The sequence below is a fragment of the Neomonachus schauinslandi genome, chromosome 6, assembly GCF_002201575.2.
Source record: "Neomonachus schauinslandi chromosome 6, ASM220157v2, whole genome shotgun sequence".
Classification (NCBI taxonomy): domain Eukaryota; kingdom Metazoa; phylum Chordata; class Mammalia; order Carnivora; family Phocidae; genus Neomonachus; species Neomonachus schauinslandi.
In genome coordinates, this window is record NC_058408.1 from 55,162,703 (window position 1) to 55,178,466 (window position 15,764).

The window sequence follows — 15,764 nt, forward strand, 5'->3', positions numbered from 1 at the left end:
ATTAAAAAGAGAAATACCATATGATCCAATAATTCCACTACTGGGCATTTACCCAAAGAAAACAAAAACACTAATTTATTTTTTAAATTTGAACTCAATTAATTAACATATAATATATTATTAGTTTCAGAGTTAGAGGTCAGTGATTCATCAGTCTCTTATAATACCCACATCTTCTTTATCTATTCATCTGTTGATAGACATCTGGGCTCTTTCCATAGTTTGGCTACTGTGGACATTGCGGCTATGAACATTGGGTGCAGGTGCCCCTTCAGATCACTACATTTGTATCTTTGGGGTAAATCCCTAGTAGTGCAATTGCTGGGTGTAGGGTAGCTCTATTGTCAACTTTTTGAGGAACCTCCATACTCGTTTCTAGAGTGGCTGCACCAGCTTGCATTCCCACCAACAATACATGCACTCCTGTTTATAGCAGCACTATTTACAATAGCAGATAAGGAAGCTACCCAAGTGTCCATCCATAGATGAAAAGGTAAACAAGATGTGGTATGTATATATAGTGGAATATTACTCAGCCATAGAAAGATGAGATCTTGCCATTTGCAAAACATGGTTGGACCTAGAGGGTATAATGCTGAGTGAAATAAGTCAGACAGAGAAAGACAAATACCTTATTTTCACTCATATGTGAAATCTAAAAAACAAAAGAAATGAATAAACAAACAAAAAGCAGAATCAGATTCATAAATGCAGAAAACAAAATGATGGTTGTCAGAAAGAAGAGGGGCAGAGGGATCGGCGAAATGGGTAAAGGAGAGTGAGAGATATAGGCTTCCAGTTATGGAATGAATAAGTCATGGGAATAAAAGGTACAGCAATGGGAATATAGTCAAGGGTATTATAATAGTGTTGTGTGGTGACAGATGGTAACTACACTTGTGGTGAGCACAGCTTAATGTATAGAGTTGTCAAATCACTATGCTATACACCTAAAACTACTGTAATATTGTGTGGCAGCTATCTCAAGAAACAAAACAAACATGAAAACCTATACCCAAAATCATATTTAATAGAGATAAATTCGAGAACCAAAAAAAGGCCACATTTGCACTAACAATTTAAAATAATATAAACTACTTAATAATTCCAAAATTGAATAGGACAAAATATTGAATTAAAAAAAGAAACAAAAATATAAAAATACCAAATATTCCCAAGAAGCTCATAGCTTTAATTTAACTGCAATATAGTTTCAGTGAAAGTTTTTTTTCTTTTAAACCTGGCAAAATTATTTTAAAATGCAACTAGAAGGATAAATACATAGGAAAGACTAAAGACATTTTGAAGAGAGTTGAGGGAAAGTTGCTCTGCAAGACATTAAAATTTATTTGCAAACTGCCCTAATTCCAGTGTGATACCTCCACAGGAATGAAATGAATGGATCCTATCAGCGTCATCCAGGGCAGACTCTAATGTGGGTGTGTGTTTGTGTGAATGTATATGAAATTAATAATAGAATTCATAAAGGTAGTATCACCAGTGAGTAGCAAATTTAAGGCTTATTAATTACATGATGCCAGGATAGGAAGTTAATTATTTAGTGAAAACTTTAGTTTTAGTTAGTTTTAGTGAAAAACTATAGTGTACCTCATGGTACACCATATAAACTTCATGGGAAACAACATTGCATGTAAAAATTTATATAAAAATGTATAAATGTGAATAAATTATACATGAATATTTATCAACTCTTTGACCACAGTAGATTTTTTAATACTTAATTTTATGAAAAAAAAAAAGCAAATTCCAGAAACAAAATTAAAAGGCAAACAACAAACTGGATACTGATTCTCAACAGGCATTATAATCAAATGCATAACACACTTAATATCCTTCACAAATTTCTGTGGGTGTGTGAGAAAGAGAGAGACAGAGAATCATAGAATTCATTGAGAAAAACACCAAGACTGTAATAAGCAAATGGGCACAGAAGAGATCAGATTGTTCAGATTATGGAATTTAATTTATGAATAATTATTTTTTAAAGATGTTCAACCTTTCTAATAATTTAAAAATTAAGGACAAATCACAAGACATCACATCTACCCCTCAAATTGGAAAGCTCATCAATAGTGGCAAGAGTGCAGTGGGGTGAGTGCACCCACAAACCGCATGGGGAACACTGGTTGACTCTGCTTTCCAGAAATCAGTCTGGCAATAAAAATCCTTAGCCTTTAGAATGTTTATACTCTTTAGTTCTTATTTCAGATTCTTGGAATCTACTAGAAGGAAGTAATCTAAAATACTAAAAGAAAGAAGACAGGCACAAAGATGTAAACTCTATCATTACTTTTATCGGTAGAAAATTAGAAATAACATATATATATATATATATATATATGGCATAAGCATCGATAGTACTCTGTTAAATATTGCTGGCTAAGACTAAACTAAGGTAAAATACATAGATTGTGTGCTCAGAACAACTAAAGGCCAAGTGACCTCATGATGAACTGGGCAGTTGAGGATTGCCCAGAGCGCCAGTTAGAGAAAGTGGGAGAACAATGTGATCATTATTCAGTTCTTAGAAGGACAGGTTTATCACTCTCCAAAAGGAGTAAGCACTACATTCATGATGAGAGAGGCAATTAGGGTTCATTAAACATCATCTGTCACAATAATGCTTATATAAATCATACATTGTTTGTAAATTTCTTTTGAATGTATCATTTTATGGGAGCAATCATGTATGTCATATTTAGGTCTACTTAATGTTTGTACATACTTAAAAGGATGATACAATAAAAATAATGAGTCATGTAATAAAAATAATGAGAGATTCAAATAGATTAAGCAAGTTTGGAAACATTAGTGATTTGCTAGCGCAATGTTCAGTTAAACTGACTTATGTATCTTTCCGAAAACTTTAGAAGTAGGTAGTGTAGTGTATGGGTATGTCTTTTATAGTTTATTAGTTGTTCTGTTGACTATGATGCTTGAAATTATGTCAAACTTTTGAGAATATTTGGCATGACACCTTAGATTAATACTTTATTATATATTAGTTCTATGGAAAAATTAGTATTTGACTCAGAGAATTTCAACTTATAGAACTTTCTACATGCCTTTTGTAAGCAAAAGGACTTCCTCAATTTGCTCAACTAGTATAGCATTACAATATATGATGTAATATTCATATAAATATTAATGTAGTTCTATATTTTCATTTTACTTAGTTATTTGGACCATTCTTTTTTTTTCTTCCCTAGATAGTCTGAAGTATCATTCAGATCCCAGATGTTACCTACTATCTTTAAGTAAACTTTGAGTACACTTTAAGTATTCCTTGACATTATTTTTTATTTTTTAATTCTTTTTATTTTTTTATTATGTTTAATTAGCCAGCATATAGTACATCATTAGTTGTTGATGTAGTTTAACAAGCATGCAGAGATATATGAACTGGTACTTCAAAAATAATTAGTGTTTGTGCAAATCCACATCTCCTAGGACATGACAAAAGTTATCTGTCATTGTCTTAACTCTTGGTAAGAATTAATATTCAGAGAGGGAGATAAAAGATTGGAAAGTTGACTTAAGTTTGGATAAGGAATGAGAACGCTGTTGTTCGCAGTCTTCTAATGAAACTCACTTCAGTGAGGAATATTATTGTGATGATACTGTCTTCTGACCGTCTAGGACCTTCCACCGAGAGCTTGTAGAGATAATGCAAGGTCTCTGGAAACTGTGGAAAGTTATAGTCACTGAGAGTTCTGTAATGGAGAATAAGGCACTGAATTAGCAAAGAAGATGAAAACTCTTCCTGCATCGGCAACTGCTAATGGTAGTAAAGAGAGAATCATCATCCTCACATTTTGTACCACCCAGATAAAAAAGAAAGATATTTTCTAATATTCCCTAATCTAAGGTAAACTGCAGCCCCATTCTGAATTCTACACAGACTCCAGGCAATTATATATATCTGGATCACTGACAATCTCTCTTTCCTTAACATCACTCCTCTTTCCCATCTTTCCCCTCCTGAGCCCCACAACAGAATGCCCTGTAATACCACAAGCTCCTGCCTGACCAAAAGGAGAGAAAATAAATAGTGCAAAATAAATATCTTGGCAATCCAGGATGGCTGAATAGGTCATCATCATGGTTTTAGACCAAGTCTTTCCTTTGAATGATAAAATGAAGACGAGAGTTTGGGACTATCCTGTTTTACTCAGGAGAAGAAGTGGGGAGTCCTGATTCACTAAAGCCATTCTGGACAGTGGCCTGGCTCACAGATGTCCTGACATGCTGGCCTGGATCAGATGGCTAGTGGCAGGACTGGGAAAGTTGATGTGACAGGTTTCATTTTAAGACTCCACGTTGGGACAAAACCAAAAGAAAACTGACAGAATGGGAGAAGATATTTGCAAATGACATGTCAGATAAAGGGCTAGTATCCAAAATCTATAAAGAATTTATCAAACTCAACACCCAAAGAACAAATAATCTGATCAAGAAATGGGCAGAAGACATGAACAGACATTTCTGCAAAGAAGACATCCAAATGGCCAACAGACACACGAAAAAGTGTTCAACATCACTCGGCATCAGGGAAATCCAAATCAAAACCTCAGTGAGATACCACCTCACACCAGTCAGAGTGGCTAAAATTAACAAGTCAAGAAATAACAGATGTTGGCAAGGATGCACAGAAAGGGGAACCCTCCTACCCTGTTGGTGGGAATGCAAGCTGGTGCAGCCACTCTGGAAAACAGTATGGAGGTTCCTCAAAAAGTTGAAAATAGAGCTACCTTATGACCCAGCAATTGCACTACTGGGTATTTACCCCAAAGATACAAATGTAGGGATCCGAAGTGGTATGTGCACCCCAATGTTTATAGCAGCAATGTCTGCAATAGCCAAACTATGGAAAGAGCCAAGATGTCCATTGACAGATGAATGGATAAAGAAGATGTGGTATATATATACACAATGGAATATTATGCAGCCACCAAAAGGAATGAAATCTTGCCATTTGCAATGATGTGGATGGAACTGGAGGGTATTATGCTGAGGGAAATAAGTCAATCAGAGGAAGACATGTATCATATGATCTCACTGATAGGAGGAATTTGAGAAACAAGACAAAGGAGCATAGGGAAAGGGAGGAAAAAATGAAACAAGATGAAACCAGAGAGGGAGAAAAACTGTAAGAGACTCTTAATCTCAGGAAACAAACTGAGGGTTGCTGGAGTGGTGGGGGGTGGGAGGGATGGTGAGGCTGTGTGATGGACATTGGGGAGGGTATGTGCTATGGTGAGTGCTGTGAATTGTGTAAGACTGATGAATCACAAACCTGTACCTCTGAAACAAATAATACATTATATATTTTTTAAAAAAAAAGATAGTAGGAAGGGAAGAATGAAGGGGGGAATCGGAGGGGGAGATGAACCATGAGAGACTATGGACTCTGAGAAACAAACTGGGGGTTTTAGAGGGGAGGGGGGTGGGGGAATGGGTTAGCCCGGTGATGGGTATTAAGGAGGGCAGGTATTGAATGGAGCACTGGGTGTTATACGCAAACAATGAATCATGGAACACTACATCAAAAACTAATGATGTAATGTATGGTGACTAACATAACATAATAAAATAAAATTTTAAAAAAATTAAAAAAAAAAGACTCCAGGTTGGTATTTTAAACCAGTGCTTCTTGATCTTTAATATGTATACAAATTAACCAGGAATCTTGCTAAAATGCAGATTCTGATTCAGTGGGACTGGAGTGGGCCATGAGATTCTAGTTTGTCTTCTATTTTTAACTTCTAGGTGATGCTGTTGCTGCTGGTTTGAGGACCACACTTTAAGAAAGAAGATCCAAAGGTACTAAGGATATTGTGACTCTTAACTAGTGGCCATTTGTGGGGTGCAGATGTATCATACTTTTATAAAATAAAACATGTTCCTGAAATCTGTGTGTAAATAAGATGCCATTTGAAATGCATAGAGGGCCCAGAGACCATATAGACTATACTTTCTGGGTTGGTCACAACTTTAAATGGTCTATTATGTTGTCAAGTCTGTGTATCTTGATTCTTGATCAGAAAATCTGATCTCTATAATCAGAAACTTGCTATTCAGTAAGGAGTTAACAAGGAAAAAAAACCCTTTCTACTACAAGAAAAATAAAAGTTCTCTTTCATTATACTTTCCAAATTTATTTGTCTCATTGAGAACAGATTTTTATTGAACCTCTTTAAAGTGGGAGCATCTCTGTAACTGATGCCTACATAGCAGGGATCCGCTAACAGCAGAGGAAAGAAAAAGCAAATGTACCTCTAGTTCTCCATAACGAAAAGAGAAATACATTCTTTGGAGGGAGGATAATTGGGTATCTGTATCATCAAATAGGAGGACAAGGAAAGAGAAAACTACACAAATAAGTAATAAAACCCTAAAATAAGGGAAGAGGTAGATCAAATGGCAATTCAGATCATGAGGGGAGTGAGGGAAGTTGGAGTGAATATTGACTATGTTCACACATGGCTTAACTGAAGGAAGCTGGAGAAGGTGGGATAGAGACATAGAACCCTGTGCAGAGCCCCTGTTCTTACTTGGCAACAAGGTAGACCCCGTGATGGTGAAACAGTGCTTGGTTAAACTGGTTCCAGCAATTCTTTTCATTTAGAGCAATATCCACCTGTTGCAGTCCAGAACAATTCAGCAGAACTCTCAGGGCGTCCCTGGCATAGCTAAGGCCCCAAAGAAGAACAGAGTCACCACTTGACAGTGGCCTTCATGTAACTAAGTACATGTGACCTGCCTTTTCATTCCAACCTGGGCAGGATGCTGGTTTTGGGAAAGGGGATGTTTCAAAGGAAAACCACTTTCAATGCTCTTCATCTTCCCTGATCAACAGTACATGGGATTTAGGGTTCAACTGACATGGTAGCATGTAAAATCTAGGATTAATCATGGAGCAGTGTATTAGTTTATTAGCTTAACAGCTTATTAACAAAAGATGTTCAATGATGTGATAATTTGCTAAAAGTGCCCACTGCTTTCCTTTTTCAGATGCTTTAAATAAATAGATATATTCTCATCTGTGTGGGATGATTTGGTGCATGTCTGCTTGAAAGACAGAGAATGGGTTAAATATCTTAATGGAATGGATTGTGCCTTGGAGTTCTGCCCGGTTTAGAAGTCCACCCCTGATGAGGGCAAAGAGCAGGCAGTGGGTCCAGATTTCCCCAGAGGGCAGCAAAGCTAACTGAATCTCACCTTATGTGGACAGAATGACTGTGTGCCATCTTAAGGCTACACATCACATCACCAAACACAAAACAACTTCACAGTTCACAGAGCACATTTACACACATTATTTTAATCTCTCACGTACAATTACCCTGAGAAATCACTATCAGAGAGTAAATGGCAGAGCTAGCATGTGTCTGGCTTTGGATCTAATGCTCCTGCCTGCTCTCTCTCCCCTTGGTAGCCTCCCACTCTGGCAAGAATAAACCATGTTCTGTGGGAGTGGTTCTTCGTACACACTGCACATGCTCAGGGAAGGTCCTAGCTAACTTCTAGGTACTTAGGGATTCTAAAGACATTCTCCCTTCAGAGGAAAGAAAACTGTAATAAATGAATGCATTGCTTATGATTATAAAGAGTTCCACGTGAACCCGAGGGACTAGAAATAGTTGACAGCTGGAAGCTTATTTCTTATTGAATCTAAAATAACCAATACAATCTCACAACATCCTGTTCTCTGTCATCAGTCTCAGGTCACTGCTGTAGAAGAGTTGAAGCATGAGGGCCATCAAGAGCTGGGGGAAAAACTGGGCCACTGCTTTCTTGTAAGAACCAACAGGCAACAATGTGCACAGGGCCTGGGATGCCTAAAGGGAAGGAAAAAGAAGTCAAGAATGGAGCATTCTGCCTCTAAACCCAGTCAGCCTTAGTGAGGGGAAAAGGGGGAACCACAACCCCTCCCCTCCAACCCCCTTAAAGAAAGCCTAAAGTGTGCATGTGTATTCATTCATTCTGTAACAGCTATTAAGTCCATTTTGAACCAGGAACTGTGCCCGGTATTCTACGGCAATGAGCTCCCAAAGCACTATCAATAATCACTTGGCTGCCAAACCAGTGGGAAACAAGGTGGTTCCCAAGGACAGAATACATTCCAATGTCCCCTTCATATGTGGCCATGAAGAATAGTCCTACCAGTAACCCAGGTCCTCCCTGTGCTTGAGCAATCCAGGCCGGTGAGATATTTAAGAGGAGGCAGGCCAGGTCACTAACAATCATTTGGCCCACTAACCACAGCAACACCCGCCCACTAACCACAGCAACACCCACCCACCGCATCAGGGAAACACATTCCACCACCTCACATTTGTGGAGCACTACCCATTTTATTCCTACTATATGTCTGTAAGACTAGAATTTCTCCCAGGAGTGGTGATTTTACTCCCCAGGAGATATAAAATGGTGGGTACAAATTACATTTGGCCTTCATATACCTGTAAAAGTCTATATGGTCTAGCTAATGGCTACTCTCTGACACCATTTCTGAACTTCCACCTTTGCTCCATTCTCTCCTTTTGGTTTCCTTGCAGTCACTGATGTACCAGGCAAGCTCTCATCACTATGGAGCTTTTGTCCCTCTCTCTGTCTAGAACTCTCTTGCCCAGATATTTGCAAGGATCATTCCTTCATTCTTGACTGATGTCACCTCAGCAGAGAGGCCTCCCCCGACCAACTTTCCTAAACCCTCCCTATCACTTTCTTTTCCCCACATCAGTCTATGTCTCTTCTCAGCTTTATATCATCTGACACATGACACATTTTTTTGTTCATTGTCTGTGTCTTTTACCGGATTGTAAGCTTCCTGATCAGGGTGTGGCATATAGTAGGTACTCAGTAAGTATGTGTCGGATGAATGAATGAATGAAAGCAGGACAGTGTCAAGAAGTATGACTGAATCTGTGGGCAGACAGGGATTTTCATGATCAGAAAAATACCAGGACAAAGAAACACTCATGGTATTCCTTACCGCTACAGGCATCATATTAGTAGTATCAAGAGAGAAACGTCTTCTTTCCATGAAGCTATCCTGCATTTCTCCAGGCTTTCCTTTCAGTATCAGCAAGATTGTCTTCAGCACATGAGGGGCCACACTTGACTCAGAACCTGCCGCCTGCCACATCAGTATCAAAGTGCTGCGAACACAGTCCCACCCCCACCACCATAGTGAGAATCAGGTTGTTCATTTCCTACTTAATTCCCGTCATGAATCGGGAAAAGTCTTGGGTTTACATGTTTTACAGCAAAGAAATTGCAGACAAGTCTAAACCAAATTGATATGCTCATTTCCAAATGATCCCATTAATCTCTTGTCCTTGAAAACACAGGAAGAATTTCAGTGAGATATTACAGAAAATATAGTCTGCAACTCTGCAAGTTCATTTCCTAGCACATTTAAATATCTGTCCAGGTCAATGTCAAGAACTGATAAGCTTTCTCCATTCCATACTCTGGTCCTCCCACCTTGTGATCTTGTTTGTCCAGGAATAATAGAATATTAAAAACGTATAAAAATACAAATTAACATAAATATATCAACTTAAAAAAACAAATAAGTAGGAATATTAGGCAAAAAACTATATAAATTTAAAAATGAGAAAAGTAAGTTTAAATTGAGCTCGAAGGAGTGGGCCCTTTTGTGAAATGTCACACATCTAATTAGTGACACTGATGTCACTCCCTGGAAGCCTGGTTTCTCAACCTCCAGTCCCCTAGCTCCTTTCTACATACCTGGCCCCTCTTTAAGATTATTTTTTATTATTGCTTATCTTAAAAACTGCTATATACCTCTGTGTGGGTATATTCCTGATACCTTATCAATCCATGCTGGGTTTTGAACCCTATTTTATTGTCTCTCTGCATTTAGGTTCCTAATAGGGAGGTCTGGTCCTCCAGAACACAGATATACCAGCTCTTTAGAACCCATTACTCTACTGCTCCTGCCTTCTGGGCTCAGCTTTAGAACTATGCTTAGAACCACATGGACATCAAGTCTCATATGCCCTGTCTCATCCCCTTACCTCTTGATCATACCTTCTAGCTGATTAGATATTCTCTCTGTTTCTCTGATTTAGCTCAACTCCAAATCCTAGTCTTTTCTACCTCAATTCTCACCTACTATTGCACAGGATCTGCTGGTGACTATTTTAATTAAGTTTACCTAACTCTAATTATGCTTGCTTTCTGTACTTCCTCATTTCATACTGTTCGTACTGGATTCACTGGCAGCTTTTATCAATGTCAGGCTATTCCCTCTCAACAAAATGTTTGAAGGCTGGTAATATATTACATACCATGGGTGCTTAATTCCTGAATGAGAAAACACTGAGTCTTATGAAGATTTTTAATTTCCAGAAATTTTCTAAGTAGTAAAATACTTTGAGTATTTGTGAGCCTCCCAAATAAATATAAGCTTTCAGTTGGGGGAAAAAAAAAGTCGTATAATTGGTTTAGCATTTTGTGGATTTTGATGCCCTTTCATAGACATTAACTCATTTAACCCATATAATTGCTGTATAGATAGAGAATTTTTCTCATCTCACAGACAAATTGAGGATCAAGGAACTTAGAAACTTGTGTGGCTGGGAAGGAATTCAGATCCATTTGTTTCCAAAGCCTGAATCCTTTCTGTAATGTAACTTCCTGCCTTTTATATGGTTAATAGTAAAGAAGTATTACCTTCTTTCTCAAGGTACAAATGATAGAAATGGAGTGATGTCATTTACTACTCTCTTCTAATGTGAGTTAGGCTCACACTGTCCCATAGGCTCACATTGGTATTCTTTTCTCTTTAATATTTCCTGTGATCTTCGATAATGAATTTCAGATAAATAGCTAAGGAACAGCTATTTTTAATGTTTCATTATTGTTTTGGTGGGTGGAAATACCTTACATCTGTTCTTCATAAATGAGGGAAAAAAGCACTATAAATTTTATCACTTATGGGGGAAAAAACCCATCATCACTTTGAGGAGAGGTTTGTTCCTATGGGATATGCAGCAGAACACCATTTAAAGCCTCAAAGAAATAATAGTGACAATGATCATTTATCAATGGTGTTTACCGCGTGTAGGTATTGTATGAAAATATGAATAAAGTGCATGATCTTATTTAAATTTTATGATCATCCTATGTGATGCAAAAATAGATATCTTTTTTCAGAAAAAAAGAAGCCAGGCCTAATTTGCTCAGCTCTGTCAGATTCTAGAGCCTGTGAACAAACCCTTGTGGAAGGGGTGAGGGGGTCTTACTTGTCTGCTGGGACTGGGTAATCCATAAGTTGAAAGATAACCTTCTTCGGTGAAGTGCGTGTTAACAAGGTGATGACCCGCAACATAGTATGCCTCATAACATGAGAAGAATCTTGACGCAATTGCTTATAAATAGCATCCACAATCGTAGACACCTGGAAAAGTAATTTAATAGGTCAACAAGAGTCTCTTGTTCCATGGCCACCTCTAAAGCAAGGCATTTCTTGGATGTAAGAATTCAGTCCTTCTCAGAATGGCCAAGGCGGCAATTAACATACAAATAAGCACTAGAGGAAAGCATATTTATGTGTGTGACTACACAATGTAAAATATCTATTGGGATGAGAAATAAGCCTATGCATTTATTGATAGTGGGAAAATACCGATTTTTTTAAAAAAAGAAGTTTATTTGGGCAAGATAGACTTCCTTATTTAAGACATATAAGCTCGGTATAGGAAAAAAAAAAAACATGTATAATTCAAGTCCTTTAAGAAGGAAGTCGAAATAATGGAACAGAATAACAATGGAACTGTATACTTCAAAAAACCTTTCTGACAATTAAAGAAGACTTGAATCTGCATACAGAATGGATAAACTATGTGTTGGAAGAATGGCCTAGAATGGTAAACGCTGAGTCACATAATCTTGCAAATTCTATTCATAGGCCCCATATCAGTTTTATTTTTTCCCCTTTTTATTAATTCTTGAACAAGGAGATTACTAGCTAGACTTGAAATTTGTCTCAAATTAATGGCTGTATATTCAACATCAAATTTCACCCAAGATAACTTCACTTTTTATTTTGAAACTATTCCTCAGAGATCATAAGTTGACATAATTTACATTCCACTGCAACTGTCTTATATATAGTCAGTTATCTGTGCACATCCCCCTACTCCAAGCAATAAATAAATAAATAAGCAAAGTGTTAAGAGTGCAGGACATTCCTCATACTGCATATGCTCCAAGGTGAACATGGGGGACATTAAACATTGCTCTTCTCAATAGACCTTTTAACTATGGGTTTAGAACTCTTCTCAACCCCTTTTCCTTTCCATGCAGCATGACCCAAAACAAGCCAGCTATGTTACTGTACACTCAAGTATAGCAATAATGATCTGCTTTAATTCTTTTTTTTTTTTTTTTTAAGATTTTATTTATTTATTTGAGAGAGAGAGAGAGCGCAAGAGGGGGTAGGGTCAGAGGGAGAAGCAGACTCCCCGCCGAGCAGGGAGCCCAATGTGGGACTCGATCCCGGGACCCTGGGATCATGACCTGAGCCGAAGGCAGTCGCTCAACCAACTGAGCCACCCAGGCGCCCGTTCTGCTTTAATTCTTAAGAAAAGACCTGCCATGTTAGATTTATTTAGAGATTGTAAACCCACATACTATATGGGCAATTCAGGGATTTTTCAGGGATAATTTTAACCATGAACAATTTTCCCTTATAACTGATTTATTTTATTTTATTTTTAAAATATTGTATTTAGTTAGTTTGAGAGAGAGAGAGTGCATGTGAGCAGAAGGAGGAGCACCGGGGGAAAGGGAGGGGAAAAGAATCTCAAGCTGACTTCACACTGAGTGAGGAGCTCTGTGCGGCTGGATCTCATGACCCCCACATCATGACCTGAGCCAAAACATATTCCTGTATGAGCTATGAAATGTGAATTGCATTATCTTGTTGAATTAAACGCTGTTATATTTACATCTCTCCCTGGCATTGCACAATACAAAGATGGCAAAATTTGTGCTATTTAAATATTTAATTTTTTTTTTAACTTAGAAAGACATTAAATAGAAAATAAAAATGCCATGACAAATTGAGAGAGAAAGAGACTGTGGAGGAAAGGAAAAAAACCTTCATATGTTTGTATATTTAATGACACCTTTTCCCTATGTTTTGAACAGGAAGCCCCACATTCATTAGCACTTGGCCCCACAAATTATGTAGTCAGCCCTACAGCAAGCTGAGGGCCCTTGAAAACTTCCCCTGGTGGTTACGCAGAAGATTTCAATTATATCTGTACTATTTTACTCTTATTAATGTATTCTTTAAGAAAACTGATGAAAATGTGTCAAGATACTATGATTTGGTATGACTCGTAGGTAAATGTTCATGACATTATTTTCTAAACTTTTCTGTGTGCTTGAAATATTTCATCAAAAAAAGCCTCATCTGATTAAAGTAACATAATGCACAATAGCAAGAAATACATAGGAAAAGAAGTAGGCGTATAACAAAGGCAACAGAGCCCTTTAGAGAATAAAATCTGTGTTCCTCTACTCACTGTCAAGTATCTTACCATGGTGATCTTATGCGCATGATATTCCAGAGTCAGTTTCAGCATGGTTGACGCCTTGAATGCGATTATATAATTAGGTGAAGAGAGTCTCATCAGGAGACTCCACACAAAGTCAGTCAGCAAGGATGGCAGTAGGGTGTGTCCTACACTCTGAAACCAAAAAGGAGAGCCATTACCTTACGCCTTACCTACAGGAAACATAAGAAAAACTACTGAATTCAGTCATCCTGAAGGAAGCTCCAGGGCCAGGTAGGGCCAAGAGATTTTTGCAAGCCTTAGGCATTTTTGCTGTCGTGGCTCTCTTTCTCCATTCAAAAATGTTAAAAGTCATATTTTACAACTGTATCGATATTGAGATGACTATAATTCAAGTGGAATTACATTTATTTTTTTCTTCTGATTTTTAAAGCAGTTAAAACACTTTTATCTAGATAAGTCAGCTCTGGGACCAGGCCAGGAAAAAATGAAAAACCATGGCATTACAATTAGGAGGAACTGTAAAATATTGATTTTACACCAGTTCAGCTGTTCGAATATTAGAAATTACTGTGAGATTCTTTAGCTTTGGAAATGAGTTTGCTGAGATCAGAAACAAGCATGATCAGTAGATACAGGAGGGGATGAAGTAAGAAAGGCAGGGTGATTCAAGGGTGTGGACTTTTACCCAGAGAAGGATCAAGAAGCAGGAAGAGAGAAAAAAAGGCTCATATGTCGATGATTGAGGTTCAAGAACTACAATTCAAACAATCCTTTTTTTAAAGTCAGAGGAATATCCATGGACCATAAAATAAGAACAAAATTACGTGATCTCTCAGTTAAGAAAGATGAATGAGTCACATTTTCTCCCTTCATATACATAAATATATATGTATATATATTGCATATTATATTATAAACACACACACACATATGTCATTTTCCCAAGTACAGAAGGTACCTAATCTTGCCAATAAAAGCTTATCTGCCTCCCTCTTTTTTTTTTTTTAAAGATTTTATTTATTTATTTTAGAGACAGAGCACAAGAGGGGGGAGCAGGAGAGGGAGAAGCAGACTCCCTGCTGAGCAGGGAGCCCGATGCAGGACTCGATCCTGGGACTCCAGGATCATGACCTGAGCTGAAGGCAGTTGCTTAACCAACTGAGCCACCCAGGCGCCCCATCTGCATCCCTCTTAAAAGGATGGAGCACAGCTCTTTTTGGTCAATAGGGCAAACCTGAGGTTTGAGTGAGAATGGGTGGCCACCAGGCTCCCTCCTACTGGGCACTGGGGCGAGGGGTGGTATTCTTGGAATGCTATGGAAGAAAGCTAAAGGAGGGTCATTAAGGCTTGGTGAGGTGGACTGAGTATCACAAATAGTTTGCCCTTCTTTAAGAAAGCGAGATTTCATTATATGATTTGTTGAATTAAAAAAAAAACATTGAAATGGGGGAATATTCTCTTTTAACTATTTATTTGTTTATTCAATGAAATTATTTTAGTGTCTATTTAAAAGTTGTAGAAGAAGCAATTTATAGTGAAAATTAGAACTACTGTTAGAAGTTTCTGTCACATGAAGTTCCAGGTATGACAGTAGACTACATCAGAGGACAGGGACTGCCTATAAAATGGGATTTACATGTAACTCTTCAGAAATATACCAGTCCCATAGGACCAGTTGGATTCTTTAGAAATCACCTATATCTCCCCTTATTTCTTAGTCTTACACCATGTTATTACATACTCTTGATATCTCCCCTTATTTCTTACTCTTACATCATGTTATTACATACTCTTGATGCTGTTCCTTGAAGTGGCTGCATGATATACTATTAACTTGATATTCCACAATTTATAATCTATTTCTCTGTGTTTGACACACAGTTTGTTAAAAAATAAACCACACGTCTGTGAAAAACCTCTTCTCATAAATAGATAAATTGAGTTTTTTTCATTTTTATAAATTCCCATGAGTGAGATTATTAGTTTATTTGGTATAAACACTTTTTTTTTATTTAGACTGTGACACTTTTATGACACTTTGTGGCTCCATTAGAAGACAGTGTCCTCTCTTATAACTGGTCACTATATAAAAGAACAGCCTCTTAATCTGTAAATTGCTCTTTTTTTTTTTTTAAATTTGATCCTCCCATTTCATGGTGTTTTGTTTCTAGCTCTCTTGGC

The 15,764-nt window shown here is 37.5% G+C and overlaps 1 protein-coding gene across 1 annotated transcript in view; it reads right to left on the reverse strand.

The window, feature by feature from the left end:
- MROH9 (maestro heat like repeat family member 9) overlaps positions 1 to 15,764 on the reverse strand; it is a 95,113-nt gene that overhangs the window by 23,249 nt on the left and 56,100 nt on the right. Inside the window, exons 7-12 of the mRNA XM_021682875.1 lie at positions 13,605 to 13,754; positions 11,301 to 11,455; positions 9,020 to 9,185; positions 7,720 to 7,862; positions 6,576 to 6,713; positions 3,614 to 3,734 (exon numbers count right to left, since the gene is read on the reverse strand). Coding sequence (XP_021538550.1) covers positions 3,614 to 3,734; positions 6,576 to 6,713; positions 7,720 to 7,862; positions 9,020 to 9,185; positions 11,301 to 11,455; positions 13,605 to 13,754 — 873 coding nt within the window. The remainder of the gene's footprint in view (positions 1 to 3,613; positions 3,735 to 6,575; positions 6,714 to 7,719; positions 7,863 to 9,019; positions 9,186 to 11,300; positions 11,456 to 13,604; positions 13,755 to 15,764) is intronic.